This window comes from Neovison vison, chromosome 6 (genome assembly GCF_020171115.1).
Source record: "Neovison vison isolate M4711 chromosome 6, ASM_NN_V1, whole genome shotgun sequence".
In the NCBI taxonomy this organism is placed as follows: Eukaryota; Metazoa; Chordata; class Mammalia; order Carnivora; family Mustelidae; genus Neogale; species Neogale vison.
In genome coordinates this window covers 107,679,293-107,699,264 of record NC_058096.1, presented here as the reverse complement: position 1 = coordinate 107,699,264, position 19,972 = coordinate 107,679,293, and the positions used below count along the sequence as shown (strand labels likewise).

At 36.7% G+C, this 19,972-nt stretch overlaps 1 protein-coding gene across 4 annotated transcripts in view; it reads right to left on the bottom strand.

The window, feature by feature from the left end:
* VPS8 (VPS8 subunit of CORVET complex) overlaps window positions 1-19,972 on the bottom strand; it is a 254,482-nt gene that overhangs the window by 218,825 nt on the left and 15,685 nt on the right. For 3 of the 4 annotated variants that reach the window (XM_044251922.1, XM_044251923.1, XM_044251924.1), the window contains exons 4-8: window positions 17,555-17,685; window positions 12,308-12,401; window positions 8,699-8,731; window positions 7,683-7,737; window positions 3,961-3,966 (exon numbers count right to left, since the gene is read on the bottom strand). In XM_044251922.1, the coding sequence (XP_044107857.1) occupies window positions 3,961-3,966; window positions 7,683-7,737; window positions 8,699-8,731; window positions 12,308-12,401; window positions 17,555-17,685 (319 nt within the window). The remainder of the gene's footprint in view (window positions 1-3,960; window positions 3,967-7,682; window positions 7,738-8,698; window positions 8,732-12,307; window positions 12,402-17,554; window positions 17,686-19,972) is intronic. The other variant, XM_044251925.1, reaches the window with a different exon arrangement.

Here is a 19,972-nt window from a genome sequence, read left to right as displayed (position 1 = left end):
CTAAACCTGTATTTCTTGCTGTTTTCTGTATGTAAGGTAACAGAGAATATCACTTTTAAAGCAGCTTTAAAATTTCAAAAATCAAAATTTATTAATTAAGAATTTGGCTGAATTTACATTTATATTATCCACAAAGAAAAGGTTTCCTAGGCAAATTAACAGTGCAAACAAAATTACAGAGTAAATATTTAAACTATTTAAGAAAAAAAAAAAGAAAATTATTTTCAATCGTCAACATTTGATATGCTAAAAGCAAACAGTTCAAATCTCTACTAGATTAAGTTATTCAAAGGAAAGGATCTTGCCTTAATCAATTCCGATTTTCTCTAGGAGGCATTCAAATATTTATTAAAACTTATTATCTAATAATTAAAAGAAATTCCTCTAAGGCTTCTCCTAGGAAATGCTTATTTTGTGTACAGTTCATTATTGTATCCACTTGAAAACAATGAAATAAAAAATTCAAGTGTAAGAAGGCATGCCTACAAAAATTAACTGTTTACGGGGAAAGAAAGTCACCATATCTGCACAATCTGGAGTTCTCTGAACTCACCCAGCAATTGTTTGTGCTTCCCTTAACTACTCACACGCTATTCTTTGGTGGTAGGTATGTCTTACTTCCACTAATAGACTGTCCTTTCTAAGGGCTAAGATCATAAGTGAACTAACACTCCCGAAGTACCAAGCCTGGTGCCTTGCACCCAGGAGGCATCTGACAATCATCTATCTGAATAGCTTCCACATTTGCTTCTAGTTAGTTAACATATAGTATAAGGGTAAATCTAGTTATCAGAAAGAACCTAAGACATTCATTCTCAGATCTAGGGAATAATACTATGTAGGACTTTTGCCCATCCAAAGGGAATATTTCTAAGAATATTTTTCTGTGTACATAAACTGTCTTTAGGCAACAATGTTCGGTATACACACACACCACTACCTTAGGTCATATATGGAGGCAAGAGATGGAATGAAAGTAAGTTAAGAGGTCAAGGACAGAAATTCCACATCAGCCTCACAAAGAAGCCCTGTGAATCTGGGCCGCTTGCCTTCCAGGCACAGAACAGTGTCTGAATAGCACCTGCTGGGATCTTTTATAATCTGTGCTTTGAGATCCAAACTGTACACAGTTCTGATCCACCCATACTTATGGACACTCACTACTGCTTTCAGATCTAACAAAGTTCAGACTTTGCATTTTTAAGTATTCTTATAACTCAAGGAGAGTAAGAATAGGAGAATGAGGGAATATGATAAAGAATAAGGGTAAGTAAGATTAAGGGAGGAAATAAAGAGAGGAAGAAAAACTTAAAGATTAAAAACCCAAACAGGATTCTGCTTTCCTATGGGCCCTGTGTATTAAAAACTAGCTGCAACACGGGGGGCCCAATTATCAAGCTTGGTCATTCCTGAAATATGTATGAGGTTTACATCCCTTGGGACTGTGTTAATAAAAACACTCTGAACTTTTCCCCTTCATTTTTACAATGTATTTGTTATCTTTATAATGTCCCTTTATATGGTAAGCACGGCAGGGAGGTGTTGGGACAGTATATAAAATATACTCTGGTTTTAACTTCACAAAGATATTTGTCAATTCTTACTGCTGTCTTTTTACATTCTATTTACATTCTATGTTTATGGTACTGTAGTAACAAACCTGCCATCATGCAATTTAGACTAAATTCAGAAAATGCAGAATTTCTGTGTAAAGAAGAAACCAGAATCTTATGAGAGAGGCTTCTTCTGCTGGGGTAACTAAACATTCCATATCCCAGATTATTCTGGACACTTCTGGAAAAGGGCATTTGGTAAAAATAAAAATAAACCTCTTCCAAACACTTGAATTATAAAGTTATATGGAAAGAACAGAAGGACCTAAATAGAAGCAAGAGAGGTTTAAAAAAAAAAAAAAAAGATCAGAGCTCTCCATACTGCACTCCTCCAAAGGGCTCTTGAATGCCTTAATATTTAAGGAAAAATTCTGTTTTCCCCTACACTTGAAGTCTACTTTATCTATTGTTGGGAGAAACCATCAAATTAGCAGTACATCTAATTTCATTTACAGAGTCACATAAAATCACATGTGGTTGGCATTGTCAACTTAGTTTAAAAAAAAATTGGAGTAGGTCCTTATAAAGCAAATAACCCTAGGCAAGAAATATGAAATGAGACTATCAGTTTTCATATAAACTTCACAGAGTTGGCACAGAGCTTAAGTAAGAAAATGCCTATGAAAAATGTGAAAACTATCAAATGTTACAAAAATGCAAGGAATTATTATTAATGATAATAAATAGCTTATCAACTAAGACAACTTGAACCCTAGTTATTGCAAACACTGCAATGAATTATACCTATTTCTTTTATTCATCTATCTATCAAAGCATACTTTGCTTAGGGCAGATCTCAGCATATTCTGGGCTTAAAAATCATGTGCTAAATAGGAAAGAAAAGCCACAAGTAACGTATAAATCTGTAATAGCCATAAAATCTAAATCTGAACATACTTCAAGAGAATTTCTTCTCTTTCCATATACCAAAATTGACCCAATCTTCTACTTCTTCATCCCTAATTTGTTTTAACTAGTTCCCAAAGACCTTCAAAGGAAATAACTAGATCCTACAAGAAATCCAACTTAATCGTGTGTATAGAGCTCTCCTATTGCCAGCATTCATCATTCTTCAATACTACTCTTTTTTTACCCTTTGTGCATATTAAAATATTCTCTAAGACCAAAAGAAGAAAAGAGGTAGTAGAAAACACTTTTCATTAAAGATCATAAAACAGTAGAAGCACTTTACCTGACCTCTACCTAACAAACACACAGAATTCAAGTCCTCATCTCCTCTGTAAAGCTCACTGACAGAAGCCCAGGACACAGTGAATTCCCATGGCTAAATGGCAGTCATCTAGAATGCCAACACTTATAGCAAGCTATCTGTGTTCATTTCTAAACCTGCTCATGCCACTGTAACATTATTGGACTTTAAAAACTTAATTAAACAGTAGGTGAACTGATGGAATAGAGTGAAAAATAAAGAGCTATTGTTCCCATGAAAACTAAATGAATGCTCATGAAAAACTTGGTAAAGGTCTTTCTTTGAAAACCTGTCATGAAATAAGATGTGGACAAGGTAACTGTCAAAGATTGAAGAGTTGTTTGGTAAGAAACTACAATTTCATCCTCCTCAATTGATTCACAGGTGCCTAAGCTTCTTTTTTTCTTTTAATTAAAAGTGCAAATTTTGGGACACCTGGGTGGCTCAGTGGGTTAAAGCCTCTGCCTTCAGCTCAGATCATGATCTCAGGGTCCTGGGATCGAGCCCCGCATCGGGCTCTCTGCACAGCAGGGAGCCTGCTTCCTCCTCTCTCTCTGCCTACTTGCGATTTCTGTCTGCCAAATAAATATAATCTTTAAAAAAATAAAAAATAAAAGTGCAAATTTTATGTGTCTCATTAATGATGCAGTTTATTCCAAAAAACCTCCAACTGGCAGATACAAACTCAAAGAAAAGGCTTTGGACTGTATCAAAAGATTAAGGAGACAATATTTGTATATTTACAATCAAAAATAAAACACTAAGGGGAGGTGAACCATGAGAGACTATGGACTCTGAAAAACAGTCTGAGGGGTTTGAAGTGGCGGGGGGGTGGGAGGTTGGGGTACCAGGTGGTGGGTATTATAGAGGTCACGGCTTGCATGGAGCACTGGGTGTGGTGAAAAAATAATGAATACTGTTTTTCTGAAAATAAATAAATTGGAAAAAAAAAACACTGAAAGTATGCATGTATTTATAATTTTTAACATTCCCTGCTTTAACCAGTTTCACTTAGCTTTTTTTTTTTTAAGTAAGCATTTCATAAGAAGGCATCAACTGTAACTGACAGCATTCTCTTTCAACACTAAAAAGGTCAAAAGAAAAAACAGTCACTCATGCAAACCAAAATTACTATACCTTTTCCTTTGAGTCCATGGAGAAAAGATCAAAAGAAAGAGAAAAGCAAGAAATCAGTTCAAAAGTTCAGAAAAAAGGTAAAATTTTAAAAATGTAAGTGACAACCTTTAGTTATCTCTGGGAATGATACTAAGTGTGATTAACCAATTTGTGATTATATATTGATTATGGGAAAGAGAAAATGCATAATAACCAAATCACACAGCACAGTAAGTAAATCAAGTCCAGAAGGTTTTGTTTGTTTGTTTGTTTTTTAAAGATTTTATTTATTTATTTGACAGAGATCACAAGTAGGCAGAGAGGCAGGCAGAGAGAGAGAAAGGGAAGCAGGCTCCCTGCTGAGCACAAAGCCTGATGCGGGGCTCCATCCCAGGACCCTGAGATCATGACCTGAGCCGAAGGCAGAGGCTTCAACCCACTGAGCCACCCAGGCGCCCCAAGTCCAGAAGTTTGATAGAAACAAAAAACTTCAAAAAGATAATCTACTAAAGTATACTAACAACCCCCAAAAAAGGAAACTAAGGGCCTTGGAATAGGGACACATCTTTATGAAGATTTGAATTTTGAGATCCTGTGTAATAGGATAAAAACAGGATATGTAATAAATACCACATATCTATAGTCCATTAAAATAGGCAACATACATCACCTTTAAGAAGCTTACAATGACCACCATTTTAATGACCCAGGCCTCTATTCCAAAAAGAACTTGATGTTACTTAAAACAAGTACAATTCTTCTTCCTGCTACACTTTTCCTATGATCAACAAAGATACTTAAATGAGATCAGATTTAACCCAGACTTCTAATCTAGACACTTCATAGTAGCATTACTCTGCCATTTGTTACTGTCATGGCAAATATTAACCCATTTGTTAAAAATCACTGTCCAAATAATCAGATTCCCACAAAAATATTGAGTAAAAGTTACTAACTGCATGATTAAAAACTCAAAGCAAAACCAGAATATTATGATTCTTTCTCAAAATGTTCACTTTGGCATGCTTCCTTTTCCATGAGACTGTAATGAAAGATTACCATTTCATATCTACAACAAAGCTGTTGAGACCTAAAAAAAAAGTAAGAGGCAGGGCCAAGGAAATTAAGAAGACAGTAGCAAAAGACAATGTACTCTTCTCCTCTATTGGGTTTTTATTTTTAAAGTATTCATTTAATTTGTTTCAGTAGCTCTACATGGGTTTGATTATAAACTGATATATTCTTATAACCCTGTGTTAAGGAAGGGATGTTAAAGAGGACGGAGTTGAGGAAAAGTGAACACTGGTAAGTGGGAACAAAAAATCAATGTGCATTCTGTGGAGAAAGAAACATAAACATTATACTCAATTCTCATTCATCTTAGTTCCTCTTTTCTTCATATGTCTTAGAATTTGCCTCCTTTTCTCTGAGGACAGAATTACTGAGAATAGTGAAAATGCACTGATCTATGCTTCAGTATTTCTTGATTCTGAACTTGGCTCTATGTATCTCTCTTAATCTCTCTAGTTCTGTCACCTCCATATGTAAAATAAGGAGACTAAACTAAAGGTCCTTCTAAGATCCTTTCCCCAAATCCTTTCAATCTAACACCAATTATGCCTCCCCAGGAAAATAAGCATTCTTATACCTGATAGGAGAGCAGGCTGGTAAAACTTCCTGGAAGCAATTAAGTTATATAAGAAGTGTTTAAAATGTTCCTAATTAATTAAATTATGAAACCTGGAAAAAATAAAAATAAAAAATAAAATGTTCATACCCTGACTTTAAGGAATTTCACCTTTGGGAATTTGTTCTAAAGAAGTAATCATGTGCACAAAAATGCGGTTACAAAGATGTTCATTGCTGTACTGTTTGTCTAATGCAGTTACGAAGATGTTCATTGCTATACTGTTTGTCTAGAAACAACCCAAATGTCTCTGTGTAGGAAATGGTTAAGTAAATTATGGTGAGTCCATTTAAAAGAATATTATGTAGCCATTAAAAATGGTGTTACAGGGTGCCTGGGTGGCTCAGTGGGTTGGGCCTCTGCCTTCGGCTCAGGTCATGATCTCAGGATCCTGGGATTGAATCCCACATTGAGCTCTCTGCTTGGCAGGGAGCCTGCTTCCTCCTCTCTGTCTCTGCCTGCCTCTCTGCCTACTTGTGATCTCTCTCTGTCAAATAAATAAATAAAATCTTTTTTAAAAAATGGTGTTACAGATGAATATATAATTACATGCAAAGATGTTCAATATGAGGAAAAAGCTGGTTAGAAATTACCATGATTCCATTTTGGGTGTGTACATATATACACACATGTACAAAAAAAGATTAGAGGGCCATCCAGAAATGTTAGGGATTATTCCTGGAAAGTAGTTTGTCATACTGTATCTTCAACCTTTTGTTCATAGAAATTTTCTACTATGAACACGTATCCATTATGAAATAAGAAAAAAGTTATTATTCAAAGAATCAATTCTAAAGTTCTCTCAAGAGACTTATATTTTGTGTTCATTCTTCCCACTCCCAAAAAATAAAACTCTATTAATTTAAATCAATCACCTCTGAAAAGTTTAGGTATTAAAATCACATGATAATTAAGATTTTCAGCACATTTATAAGGAGGAGTTCAAACTGTTCAAAAACAAGAGAAAATAACCAGTTCTTCTCTCATATGGTAAATAATGATTCAAGGCCAACAAAGATCAAATTGTACTGTAGTACTGTGTATTAAAATATTCCCACATAATCCTCATACAGTACCTTGTAGATTCCATACTAAAATACAATGTTATTGGGAATTCCATTTAAGAGAGATGCAAAAGATTGAAGATGCAGAACATTTAAAATGACAGAAAAATATTATCTGATTGTTAAAAAAAAAAAAAAAACAGAAGATGATGTTCTGCTCATAGTACTGAATTCAAAAGTAAAGCAAAGAGTAAGGAAACTTGGGCCAGTTGGTCTCATGTAGGAAAAAAAAGAGAAAATACTTAAGACTGTCATCTACTATACAAATGAATGTTAAGTTGTCTTCTCAATCAATAAAGGAATGTGATTATGGGCTAGAAATTTTTCAGGTTAGAAGGATTTACAGTGTAAATGAAAAAAGAACTTATTGTCAGTTTGAGTTATGAAAAATTACTGAGAAAGCCTTTCAGTCTCTTTTCCTGAAGATCTTTTAGAATACCTGCTAGGATATGATTTAGAATAAAAAATCACCAACACTACAAACTGAGGCAAACAAGAGGACAACCCAAGGTCCCTTTCAACTTTATATTCTTTCTGTCCAGGTCTGCAGAGTCAAAGATATGATATGATAACTTACAATTCATGAAGAAGAAAAACTTGCAGTGAGCAACAAAATGAACTAGGGTCAACTAATTTTAACTACAAAACTACTGACTGGGGCGGGGGTGGTTCAATTCGTTAAGCATCCGCCTTCAGCTCAGATCATGATCTCAGGACTCATGACCCCAGGGTCCTGGAATGGAGTCCTGAATCAGGCTCTTTGCTCAGCAGGTGGTCTGCTTCTTCCTCTGCCCGTGGCTCACCCTGCTTGTGGGCATGCACAAGCCCACGCTCACGCTCTGACAATGAATAAACTGCTGACTGCTACTTTTCAAACTTTTCTGATTTTTTTTTTTAACAAGAAAACAGAGTTTACAATTAAACTATTAAAAGATATAAAATCCAAAAGGACACTTAATATCTACAGTATGGAAAGTACTTAGAAAATTTACCAAATATTAAAGCCAATCCATGAGATGTACCCACAGCTATCAGACTGGATACTGCCTGAGAACAAAAGGGAAGATTACATTTTGAAATATCACATCAAGGATCTTGAAACAATCCAAGTTGAATTTGTTGGTCTTCTTTCCTTTAGGCACCAGATGACATACCAACTATTATAAATAAGAAGAATTTCATCTAGGAGGCAAAACGGAAATGAAACTCAGGACGTTTTATTTCTGGGAATCCCTCTAAATTTACTCCAAGGATAACAATATCAAAATATCATATGTTGAACATTATAGGCAAAAACACACCACTTAGCTTCCTCTAAAGCAATTTAAAAAAGAAAAAAAATTTCAGGGGTCCAGACAAAGTAAGAGGCACTTGGCTACCCAACCAAGAGCCAGCTATGAGGTGTGGGAAAGGGGTGAGAAAGCCCTTCAGTTTATTCATAGAAGCCAAAAGGCACCAGAAATATTCAAAATTCAGCCCACTTCCTCACCAATTGACTAACTAATAAGAAAGCTACAGGACACAGCTGGAAGTATTCAAGAAAAGAAGGCACTAGTGTGCTTTCAATATTCCCCAGTTCGCTATAATCGCGCCACAGATTTACTATTTGGCAGGCTTGGCAAGGGAGTTCAGAACTATTAAATGTACTATTTACCACAAAGTGATTTCACCAAATGCTGGTTTCCACTCCCTTATAACCGAAGGGAGGCCAAATCACAGAAGAAGCAAATTTACTTGGGCATGGGAGGACCACATATAAATAATCCTGGAAAAGGCTAATCATTATTCCATTATATGCTTCTCAAACAAAAGCCTAAAGAATAATAATACACTAGAAAGGAAGAGAACATTCAATATAGAAAAATTTTAAACTTGACTACTGGCAGTAAATGACCTATGAATTTATTATCATAATAATTTATGCAATAACTTTGAACATTAGAAAAATAAATCTAAGAAAACCTAATCAAATTGAAAGCTTACCTTTAAAGAATTAAAGTGTACTTACAATTGCTGTAGGCAAGCCAGCATCCACTTTGTCCTAAGCAAAATTAAAAGAGTATTTGAAAAGATATTCTCATTTTTAAACAGAAAATGATGTAAGCCCCTCTTTTTACATATACTTTAATCCAAATCAACCCAGACAAGAGATGGAACCTTCATTTTTGCCCCCAACTAAGAGAAACAACAGAAGTTGCATATAACAACAAAATACAAAGAGGAGAGTGGATTATTTTATTTTACTAACTGTAACAAATGCTTTAGGAAAGATACTGATTATAAATGAAAACAAAGAAAAAGAGAGGAAAGAAGTTCCATTTTCAATAATGTGAATAAACCCTAAGCACTACAGGTTAAAAATGATAACAGTACATGAAAATTTTAGAAAAGGGAAACACGCTACAATATTCTTCCTCTAAGCTTCCTACCCAGCCGATTATCCAATAAACCCTCAATTAAACCCAAGTAGGGTGTATTCAGTCAGTTCTTAAGCATAAGAAAATTAAAAATTAACTCTATACAGTAACGTATGACCTTGGAAAAGTGACCTAACCCTCTGGTTATTAGTTTCCTCTGTTAAAGGAAATAGCATATACTGCCCTACATACCTCAATGAGTTGTCCTGAGGATCACATTAAATGTAAAGTATCATATAAACGTAAAGGTATCTATGTGATACTTTTATAGCTTTAAATAATAAGAGCTCACAATGATCAGCACTGTAGTAGCAAAGAGCTTTCACATATATATATTACACTATTTGCTTCTCAAACTGCAAGGGACAGATAAGACATGTATTAGACTTTCTAGATTAAGAAAACACGTTTTAAAGAACATAACTGACTTGCCCAAGGTTATTCAAGAAGTGGCAGAACTACGTCTCAAACCCAGCTTCAGTTCCCAAGCCAGGCCCTTTAATTAATATCACTCCTATATTTCTTTTCTGTCTGTCCTTGCCAATGTGGTCAATTAGTCATCAGAATCTTTAAGAAGGCAGAATCGATTTTATACAACTTTATGGAGCTTCCTGGGAGCTAACTCAAGAAAATTACTCCAGAGCACAGGAATATAAGGAAGAACAATGACAAGACTGTTACATTCAATGTTCTGGAGAGCAGGATATACCCAACCTTGTATGGACATGTGTGTGTTAAGTACACCTAACATGCCTGACAATTAAGATGCATGCAATCAAATGAATGATTGATCTGTGTCCTGGATAGGGAAAAAGAATAAGAAAGCAGATGAAGAACATAAAGTAAATTCGAAATGGAATCTGAATAATGAAATCAGAAAGTCAGCTTGCTTTAAAATTAAAAACAGAATTCATGGTTTATACACCACTGAAAAGAAATAAAAGATTTTTAAAAAAGTTAAAAACAAACAAAACCCCCCAAAAATTAAATTAAAAATATAAAAAATAAAAACAAAACAAAACAAAAAAACCCAGAGATGTGGAAAGCATTTTAGAGATAACAGAATTTTAGTACTGGTGTTGCAACATCTTTCAGCAGTGATTCTCGAGAGCCAGGCTACATTAAAATCATTGAGTATACCTGTTAAAATGCAGATCCCTATGCTATACTAGGAAAGATGCCAATTCAGTAGGTCTGGGTGGTGCCCAGGAATCTGCATTTTAATCAGCATGCTGGGAGCTTCTTATATGTTGGACACATTCTGGAACACTGTGTTATTATCTTGAGTGATCATCAAAGCAATAGATACCCTTTAAAATGATTTTGCATTAGTTTAAAATACAGTCATCTGTCATAGTACTTTCATCTGTGAATGAGCTGTGAACTTCATTCACAACTCCAAAAGTTTCACCTCTCCTACGTGTTCTTCATGCATGGGCTGAGCGAAGCCCCAGGCAACCTTAATAACAGAACCATCATTATCCACATGGCTGAACGTATTATTGAACAACAATTTAGGAGAGAGATACCCCAAAATATAACTAACTTTACATGTTAATAAACCAACCATCACAGAAGTGCATACAATTTAAATTGAGCTGGTAATCCAAAAGTAGGAAGGCAGTGTATGAGCACTGTCACAGGAAAAGCAGGTTTCATTTTAACAGACCAAAGGAGCTCAGCCATAGCAATGAAATAAGAACAGAATGCAAACACTCTGGGATTTATTAGAATTTTTCCCTCCTCTTCAAGAGGGAGAAGAAACCCTTTTAAATAACAGATTTATCTGATCAATGTTCGGTGTCTGAGTTTTAGTTCAGTCTCCATTATTCAAAATATTTTTAAAACTGCACAGGTGGGTCAAATGACTGTTCTGGTTCATCTTGATCTTGAAAGGAATGAATTTCATCACCTACATAAGGATTAAATTCAGAAAACGTCATGGAAATGTAATCCTCAACAGGTGGTTCCCATTCTAGCAAATCTGAGTTACTCTCCACCTAAAAGAGGAAGGACAATTGCCCAGGTTTCCTCCATGGCTTGACTATCTCTCTATTTAAATTGACTTCTGATTATGAGCTGGGCCAGGGTATACACAGAGAACACTTTCTTCCTTTTTCGCTTTGGTTGGTTTGGTTTCTACAACAAAAGCTTTCTCAGATAAACATGACAATTGCAATGTGATTATGATGTTGTGATGCCACTCCTTTATCAAGCTCTTACCCTCTGGAAAATTAAAACTGTCCAAACTGAATATGCAAAATACCAATCAAACTCCATGAAAACATTAAAAAAGTCAAGGTTCCTGGGATATGAATATGTCATCATTGTCATCATCATTATTACACATAGGCCCTACATAACCAATTCAGAAAACTGAAACTTAAAGGCCGCATAGAATTAATAGGCTCTGAGGTCAAAGGAAAATTTGATAAAACATACCAGAATCAGCATCTATTGTCTTAATGATCTATTAAACATTTTTGCATCAATTCTGTACTCTAAAAAAATTTTCAAAGAAGACCACAGACATTCTGTTGCAGCCATTACACACTGGCCACATTCACCAATACCACCTCCATTTCACAACAAAGCAGCACGACAGCTGGAGCCAGAAACACCAATTTTGAGTAATTGTTCTGCTATCTCCTAACCCAATGATGTAAGAGAAGTTAATATATCACCTCTCGGAGCCTCTCTTCTCATTTGTAAAACAGGATATGGCTTTCCTTACTTTCAAAGTCGTAAGAGTAAATAAAATAAGGTACATGAAAAGGGTTTTGTGAATTACAAGAAAATCACTCAGTTGTAAAAGATTCCGATCAATCATTTCTCCATATGAAAAGACTAAAAAAAAACAAGCACTCTAACTCAACCAAATACACAAGATGGCAACTAAACTGAAAAGGAATTTAAAGAAAAGGCAGATAGTGTTCCTTTTAGGCTTGCTGCCATATTTCATTTAGGCACACCAGAGAGTCTGAGCAGACCTTTATTTCATGGCTGCACTAATTTCTACGTCAAGATGTGTAGCCATGTCTTATGAGTCAAAAACAATCACACAAAACCCATGAAAGCCAGATTCTATTTCTTTTTTTAAGCCTCGGGCCAAGAGAAGTGCTGTGCTTTGTTTTATGCTCATTCCTACTTCATTATGCCATTGCAGGTTACAAAGCTGGGGAAAAGAACAAAATACTTACAGCTGCAGACACTATCTGGGCAGAAATTCCCTTCAAAAGTGAATGTCGCATAACTGACCCATGGAGTGAAAAAGAATCAGGTAATTTCTTCTTCCTAAAAAAAAAAGAAGAAAAAGAAAAAGAAAAGAAGAAAAAAAAGAAAATGTTAAGAACATAAAAAAATTTTTGAAAAACCAGGGTCTCAAAGCTTTAAAAGTCCAAAACACACATTAAAAATAAGAAAAATAAGGGCGCCTGGGTGGCTCAGTGGGTTAAGCCTCTGCCTTCGGCTCAGGTCATGATCTCGGGGTCCTGGGATCGAGTCCCACATCGGGCTCTCTGCTCAGCAGGGAGCCTGCTTCTCTCTCTCTCTCTCTCTCTCTCTCTACCAGCCTCTCCATCTACTTGTGATTTCTGTCAAATAAATAAATAAAATCTTTAAAAAAAAAAAAAAAAAGAAAAATAAGAAAAGTAGAAAACAACACTGACGGTAATTTGTTAGCTCTGTTGGCAAAAGGGTGTAAAGATTCCAACGGTCCTACATTAAGATGTTGTACTAAACCCACGCTGAACCTCAGAGAAGCACAAGCAGGAAAATGAATAAAGCCACCATTCCTTTTTCACTGATTCAAACTGCTCCTCACCCACCTTCAACTAGAGCAAGATACTCAACTACTCACCAGAAGACTGCCTATCGCGCCCTGCACGTCTGCCTTACCCATACCTACCTTCTACCCTTGCCCACCTTTCTTGCCCTCCTGTCTTTAACTGCCCTCTCTCATTCTTCCACCAAGCACCTCAAAATCCCCACTCATTATTCTTTCTCTGCTGCTCCTACTAAATGCTCCTTTCACCTACCCAACTCATCATCATACAAAAAATAATTTTTAATTTTCTCCCAAACACTGAGCTCCTCCTCTCTGTGACTGAAAGTATGCTCTGGGGAGACAAAGATAAGGAAGTCAAGGTTCCTGGTTTCAAGGACCTCGCAGCCTAAATAGAGGGATTCATAAGTAACTTAATCTTTTTTATTTTTAAGATTTTATTTATTTGAGAGAGAGAATTAGCAAGAGAGGGAGTGAGAATGCAGAAGAGCAGGGGGAATGGCAGAGGCAGAGGGAAAAGCAGACTCTCCACTGAGCAGGGAGCCCGACACCACTCGGGGCTTGATTCTAGGACTCCAGGATCAGGACCTGAGCTGAATGCAGATGCTTAACTGCCTGAGCCACTCAGGAGCCCCATAAGTAACTTTATCTTAAAAGATAAATGTTAGAAAAGAACAAAGGATAAAGCACTACAGAGATAAAATAAAGAGTTTAATCCTATTTATTAGGGGGCTATCAGAGACAGCTATAGAAAAGAGATGTCTGACCTGGCCTAGATGGATAATGAGGAGGGTGGCAGGCAACAAAAAGGCACAAATAGAAACATGAAGATGTCTATGTGAGGGGAATAGAAGTACACAAAAGGCACCAACCACAAGGATGGGTGTGGGGATGTTTAGAGATTAAGTCAAAATGGTAAGCAGGGTCCAGTCTGATGCTATGCTTTTATGTCAGTTCTGACATTAAAGAAGGCAAAAGCAAGCAAACAAACAAACAAAAAAACAGACACCATATATATTTTCTTAATTTGAGTACAACTGACACATGTTAGTTTCAGGTGTACAACTTAGTGATTTGACAAGTACATACAGTATGTAGTGCTCACCGCAAGGGCAGCTACCAGCCTTTCTGTTCCATCACCATTACAATATCACTGACTGGATACCTTGTGCTGGGACTTGTAATTCCTGTGACTTACTCATTAAAAGACATTGTATTTTCGAAGCAGGTAGAGACCAGATTGTCAAAATCACTTATCATGGTTCCATACAAATTTTAGATTTTCTACTTTTGCGAAAAATCTCAACTTAAAAAAAAAGTTTTAATATTAATAAAATATTATTAATATTTTTATTTATGTATTAAATAATACATATAATGTATTATTTGCCCCAGTGGTACAGGTCAGTGAATCGTCAGGCTTACACATTTCACAGCACTCACCATAGCACAGACCCTCCCCAGTGTCCATAACCCAACAACCCTCTCCCAAACCCCCCAATATGTTTTGTTTTGTTTTAAAGATTTTATTTATTTATTTGACAGACAGAGATCACAAGCAGGCAGAGAGGTAGGCAGAGAGAGACGGGGGGTGGGGAAGCAGGCTTCATGCTGAGCAGAGAGCCCGATATGGGGCTCCATCCCAGGACCCTAGGATCATGACCTGAGCCAAAGGCAGAGGCTTTTTAACCCACTGAGCCACCCAGGGACCCCCCCCAATATGTTTTTGATAAAAGACTGTGTTGCATCTACAGATGGGTTGGAAAGGGGGTATAGCTCAGTGGTAGAGCATTTGACTGCAGATGGCTTGGAGCAGTATGGACATTTTAATATTAATCCGTGAACATGGGATATTTTTCCATTTATTTGTGTCCTCAATTTCTTTCAGCAATGTCTTATAATTCCCAGTGTATAGCTCTTTCACTTCTTGGGTTAAATTTATTTTTAAGTATTTTACTGTTTTTGATACTACTATAAATTGAATTATTTTACTCCTTTTTCAGATATTTCACTGTTGGTCTTTAGAAACACAACTGACCCCAATTAGCCTAAGCAATCTCAAGAAAAAACAAAGCTGGAGGCATCACACTTTCTGATCGAACTCTCTCACAAAGCTGTACTCAACAGTATGAAACAAACACAAAACAAAAATCAGTATGGTACTGGCATAAAACTGACAGAGACACCAGTGGAACAAAATTGAGAGTCCAGAAAAAAACAGCTATATATACATTCAACTACCTTTTGACAATGAAATCAAAAACACTCAATGGGGAGAGAATATCGTCTCTAATAAATGGTGTTGGGAAAACTAGATAATCACATGCAGATGAAACTGTACCTTTATCTTACACCACTCACAAAAATTATAGGAATTAAATGGATTAAAGACTTATACAAAACCCAAGCCATAAAACTCTTAGAAGAAAACAGAGGAAATTAATGTTGGTCATGGCAATGGATTTTTTGTATAAGTCACCAAAAGCACAAAAAACAAAAGCAACTATAAATAAATGAGACTATATCAAACTAAAAACCTTTTGCACAGCAAAAGAAAATCAACAAATGAAAAGACAACCTACAGGGTAGTAGAAAATAGTTGTAAATGGTTTATCTGGTAAGGGGTTAATATCCAAAAAATACAGCAATCCTCCCTTATCTGCATGGTTTCAGTTACTTCTTGTCAACCACAATCCAGATGATCCTCCTTCTGAGGTGTTGTCAGAAGGTTAATAGTGTAGCCTAACCCAGTGTAATGCCTATGTCACTCACCTCACTTCATCTCATCATATGGGCATTTCATCATCTCGAGACATTATAAGAAGGGTAGGTATAGTACAATAAAATATTTGAGAGAGACCACGTTCACATAACTTTTAGTAATAAGAGTACATTCTTATAATTGTTCTATTTTATTACTGTTGTTGTTAATCTCTTACTATGTCTAATTTACAGATCATACTTTATTATAGGTATATACAGGAAGAAAACAATTTGAGTAAAAAATAGGCAGAGGATCTGAACAGACATTTTTCCAAAGAAGACATATACATGGCCAACAAGTACATGCGAACTGTTTAGCATCACTAATCATCAGGGAAAAGCAAATCAAAACCGCAATAAGATACTGCCTATTGCAATGGCTATGATCAAAAAGACAAGGTGGCTCGGTCAGCTGGGCATCCGTTTTCGGCTCAGGTCATGGTCATGGAAGTTCCCCCCAAAATTAAAAACTGAACTACCATATGATCCAACATTCCCACTTCTGGGTAGATAGCCAAAGAAAACAAATCACTATCTTAAAGAAGTATCAGCGCTGCCATGTTCATTACAGCATTATTCATAATAGCCAAGATATGGAAATAATCTAAATGTCCACCATCAGACAAATGGGTAAAAATGAGAGGATGGACACACAGACACACAAACACGTGCACACACACAGGAGTAGTATTCAGACATGATAAAGAAGGAAATCTTGCCATGTGTAACAACATGAACGGATCTTGAGAGCACTATGCTACATGGAGTAAGTCACACAGAAAAAAGACAAATACTATATGATCTCACTTACATGTGGAATTTAAAAGAAGACTAACTCATAGAGGCAGAGTAGAACTGTAGTTACTAGGGGCTGAGAAGTGAGGGAAACGTGGAGATGTTGGTCAAAGATATAAACTTCAAGTTGTAAGATGAGTCAGTTCTAGGGATTTAACGTACAGCATGAGGACTATAGCTGGTAATAACGCTTGACAGTTACTAAAAGAGTAGATCTTAAATGTTCTTACCAAACAGAAAGGGTAATTATGTGAGGTGATGAAGGTGCTAACTAACCCTACTGGGTAATGATTTCACAAATAGTGCATCAAAAAATCACTTACTCCTTATATTTGCCTAATGTTATCTATCAGTCATATCTCAATAAAGCTGGGGGGAAAACACATTTATCTATTTGTAGGAGTCAGTGATGAACAGGTTAATATATCCAGCAATGGTCCCTATCCCACAAGAGTTGACAAGCTAAGAAGACAGCACTAATACAGGCAAAATTTAGGAAAGGAAAAATACACGTGACTTTATCAACATTAAAGTTACACATGAATTCAATAATTCCTTCCTCCACTTTGCTTTCCTTTTCATGTGCTCTCCAAGAATTTGGAAGGTGAAAAGCAGCCAAAATGAAGTTACTTAGGGTTAGAAGTCCTTTTCCCAAATCTTTAATCATTTTGTGATTCTCCTCTGAACCCATTCCAAGGCAATGAAGGAATGCTGCAGCTGACCTTAGAGAGTGGGAGGAAGGGGATGGCGAGTGCAGAGACCATAATGGTGGTTAAGTGAACCAAACTCTGTGTTTCTACCACAGACACTGTGCCAAATTTGACTCATGCTCCCTCCTAGGACTCTACCACTTCTCGGGGGGCTCTGGCTGTTATTATGGCTTCCTAATGGAGGTGCAGAGGACAGTGGTCATGGCATCCACCTGTTTAGCCTCTCCCCTCAACAGTGGAAGATCTTTAGGGTCTAAGAAGCAAATTATTTCCACCCAAGTGGGTCTTCTACTCCCTATGCAGGGCTTCAGCAGACCATACTGTAGCACAGATAGTTACATTTTAAATGATCAATACTGCAAGCACATGCAAGTGTGATTTAAGTGAATACTTACCTTTTTAAGTTGGTCCTGTCACCACTATCTGAACTTGCCACAGACGAAGTATCATAGGAGTGAGAATCAATAGTATCAATGTTTAACAATGTAGGATCCTCAAGAACAAAAGACTCCTCTTCATCATCAGTCTAAATTGGAAGAAAATGGATCAATAAATTCAGAATTCCAAGTACCCTGTAAGTCAGACAGGCATTATGGGTTTCTCGAAAACACTCTTGTGCTCATTTCTGCTTATTTTTTTAAAATCTTTTTTCTATGCATTGTTATTGAATGAATAACATTCAATAATGAATCTATTTCTCTGTCTCTACAAAGAGTTCATTCCAAAAATTTCTCCCTTGTACCAGGAAGAAGCAGGAGCAGTTATGCAAATTATTGTTAGCAGCAAAATATTTCTTAAAATTCGAACCTCTACAGATGATTGACTAGTTAACTAACAGCCAGTGGCTAATTAGAAGAAAACAAATACCACCTTACTACAAACAGTATGCCGTGAGAAATAAGACAAACAGAAGAAAGACATCCTGGGTTTGAAAGGGCATCTGCAAAACAGTGATTTCATAAAACATATTTTGCTCCTGGAAAAGGTAGTCCTGGAATATATGAGCAGGAGTCATAGGTGATCCTATGGTTTGGGACCCAAACTGTAAAAAGCCTTATATTCCACCATGCCAGGTGACAGCAGGGCCCATGTCCTCCTTGTCTACCACAATCTTCCCTAGTGCCCAGTACTACACCAGACATACAATCAGTATTACTCATTAAATGAAATAGGATATTATATAGAGTAAACAGTAGGCAGGCAACAAAGATGACCGGACCCACCTCTTACTAGGAAAACCAGGGCAGCAGGAAGACGGATGAGGACACTGGGGGAGACTGAGACAAGGAAACTATTAAGAACCAGTAAGAAGGTATGGCAATGTCAAGGAAAAAGAGAATAGAGCAAAGAATTCGGCAGAAGAGGTCAAGAGAAGGAAAAATTAAAGAAACATTACTGGAAAACACAAGGTCCCTGTTTACATTGAAACAGAGTGGGCTGGGAGGTGGGGTGGTAAAGGAGAAATTGAGGAGGACTCCAAGGTTTCTAGCTTGAACAACCAGGCAAACGGTGATACCTGTTTCACTAAGGGAGCAGAAGAACGGCAGATAAGGCAGAAGGAGGGGTTTAGCTTTGAACAGGTTGATTCTGAGCAACAGACATTAAAGAAAAATGCTCTGACCATACTCCTCTTTCGGCTGGACTGCATTCTGCCTTACCATTTCCATCGACACCCATAATGAGAGCAATCTCAATTCATTATCTCCACACTCTCCACCGTTACTAGCTACTGACTACGGCCTCTGCTGAAGGTACCAGCCAAATCCATGGCCTATCTTCAGTTAGCATGCCCTTGTCCTGACATCATTTAACACTACTGACCATTCCCTACTTCTTGAAACTTTCTCTTCCCTTGGTTTCCAGTACATCTGTGCCCTGCTACACCTCCCAACTTATGAGGCCTCTTCTAGCAGTCATGTTCTCTATTTTCTCCTCAGCCCAACCTCTAACTGATGCTATTCTCTGGGATTATATTCTTAGCTCTCTTCACTTCCAATTTCACACACTTCCTATATGAAGAAGCTAATCCATACCTATAGTTTCAAGTTCAACGTCATGCTAATGATTTCAAAAGCTGTATCTTCAGTATCAACATTTCTCTTGAGGTATAGGCCCATTTCCAACTGCTTTTCAGATATCTATACACACACACACACACACACACACATCTGCTAAGAACAAGATTAGAATTAGCAAGGAGAGATTGTCTCTTGACAGCTGTACAGTGGAAAAAGGCTGTAGGGGAAAGGAAATAATTCAGAAATTAGAACTGCAGCACCAAGGGCTTAAGCAAGAAGGTCAATCAGAATCTTATCCGATTTTCCTAAGCAGCCTGGGGATGTAATTAATGAAAACAGATCAGTTAAATTAAGCCAGGGTTAAGGGCTTACAGAATACACGAAAGGAAAAAATGAAGAAGAGAATTAAAGCTTATCAATATGGCTAAATTTAAAATTACTATCTACACAGCAGAAATACCAATTTTCCTGCACTGATATGTAAAATCTACACAACCCTACCAAATTTCAGTGTGTATCTTTGTGTATAAACTAAAAAGTGATTCTAAAACTTACATGGAAATGCAATAGACCAAGAATAAGCAAGGCAATCTTGAAGAGCAACAACAAGGATCTGAGACTATTAGATACCAAACACTGGAATGTGATATTGGGGCAAGTGGAGAAAGACCAATGGAATTAGACCCATACAGACATTATCAACTAATTTAAAACAAAAGTGACACCACTTTTATGGTGAACTTCATTTATATGAAGTTCAAAGCAAGAAAGCTAATCAGCGCTAGAAGCTAGGAT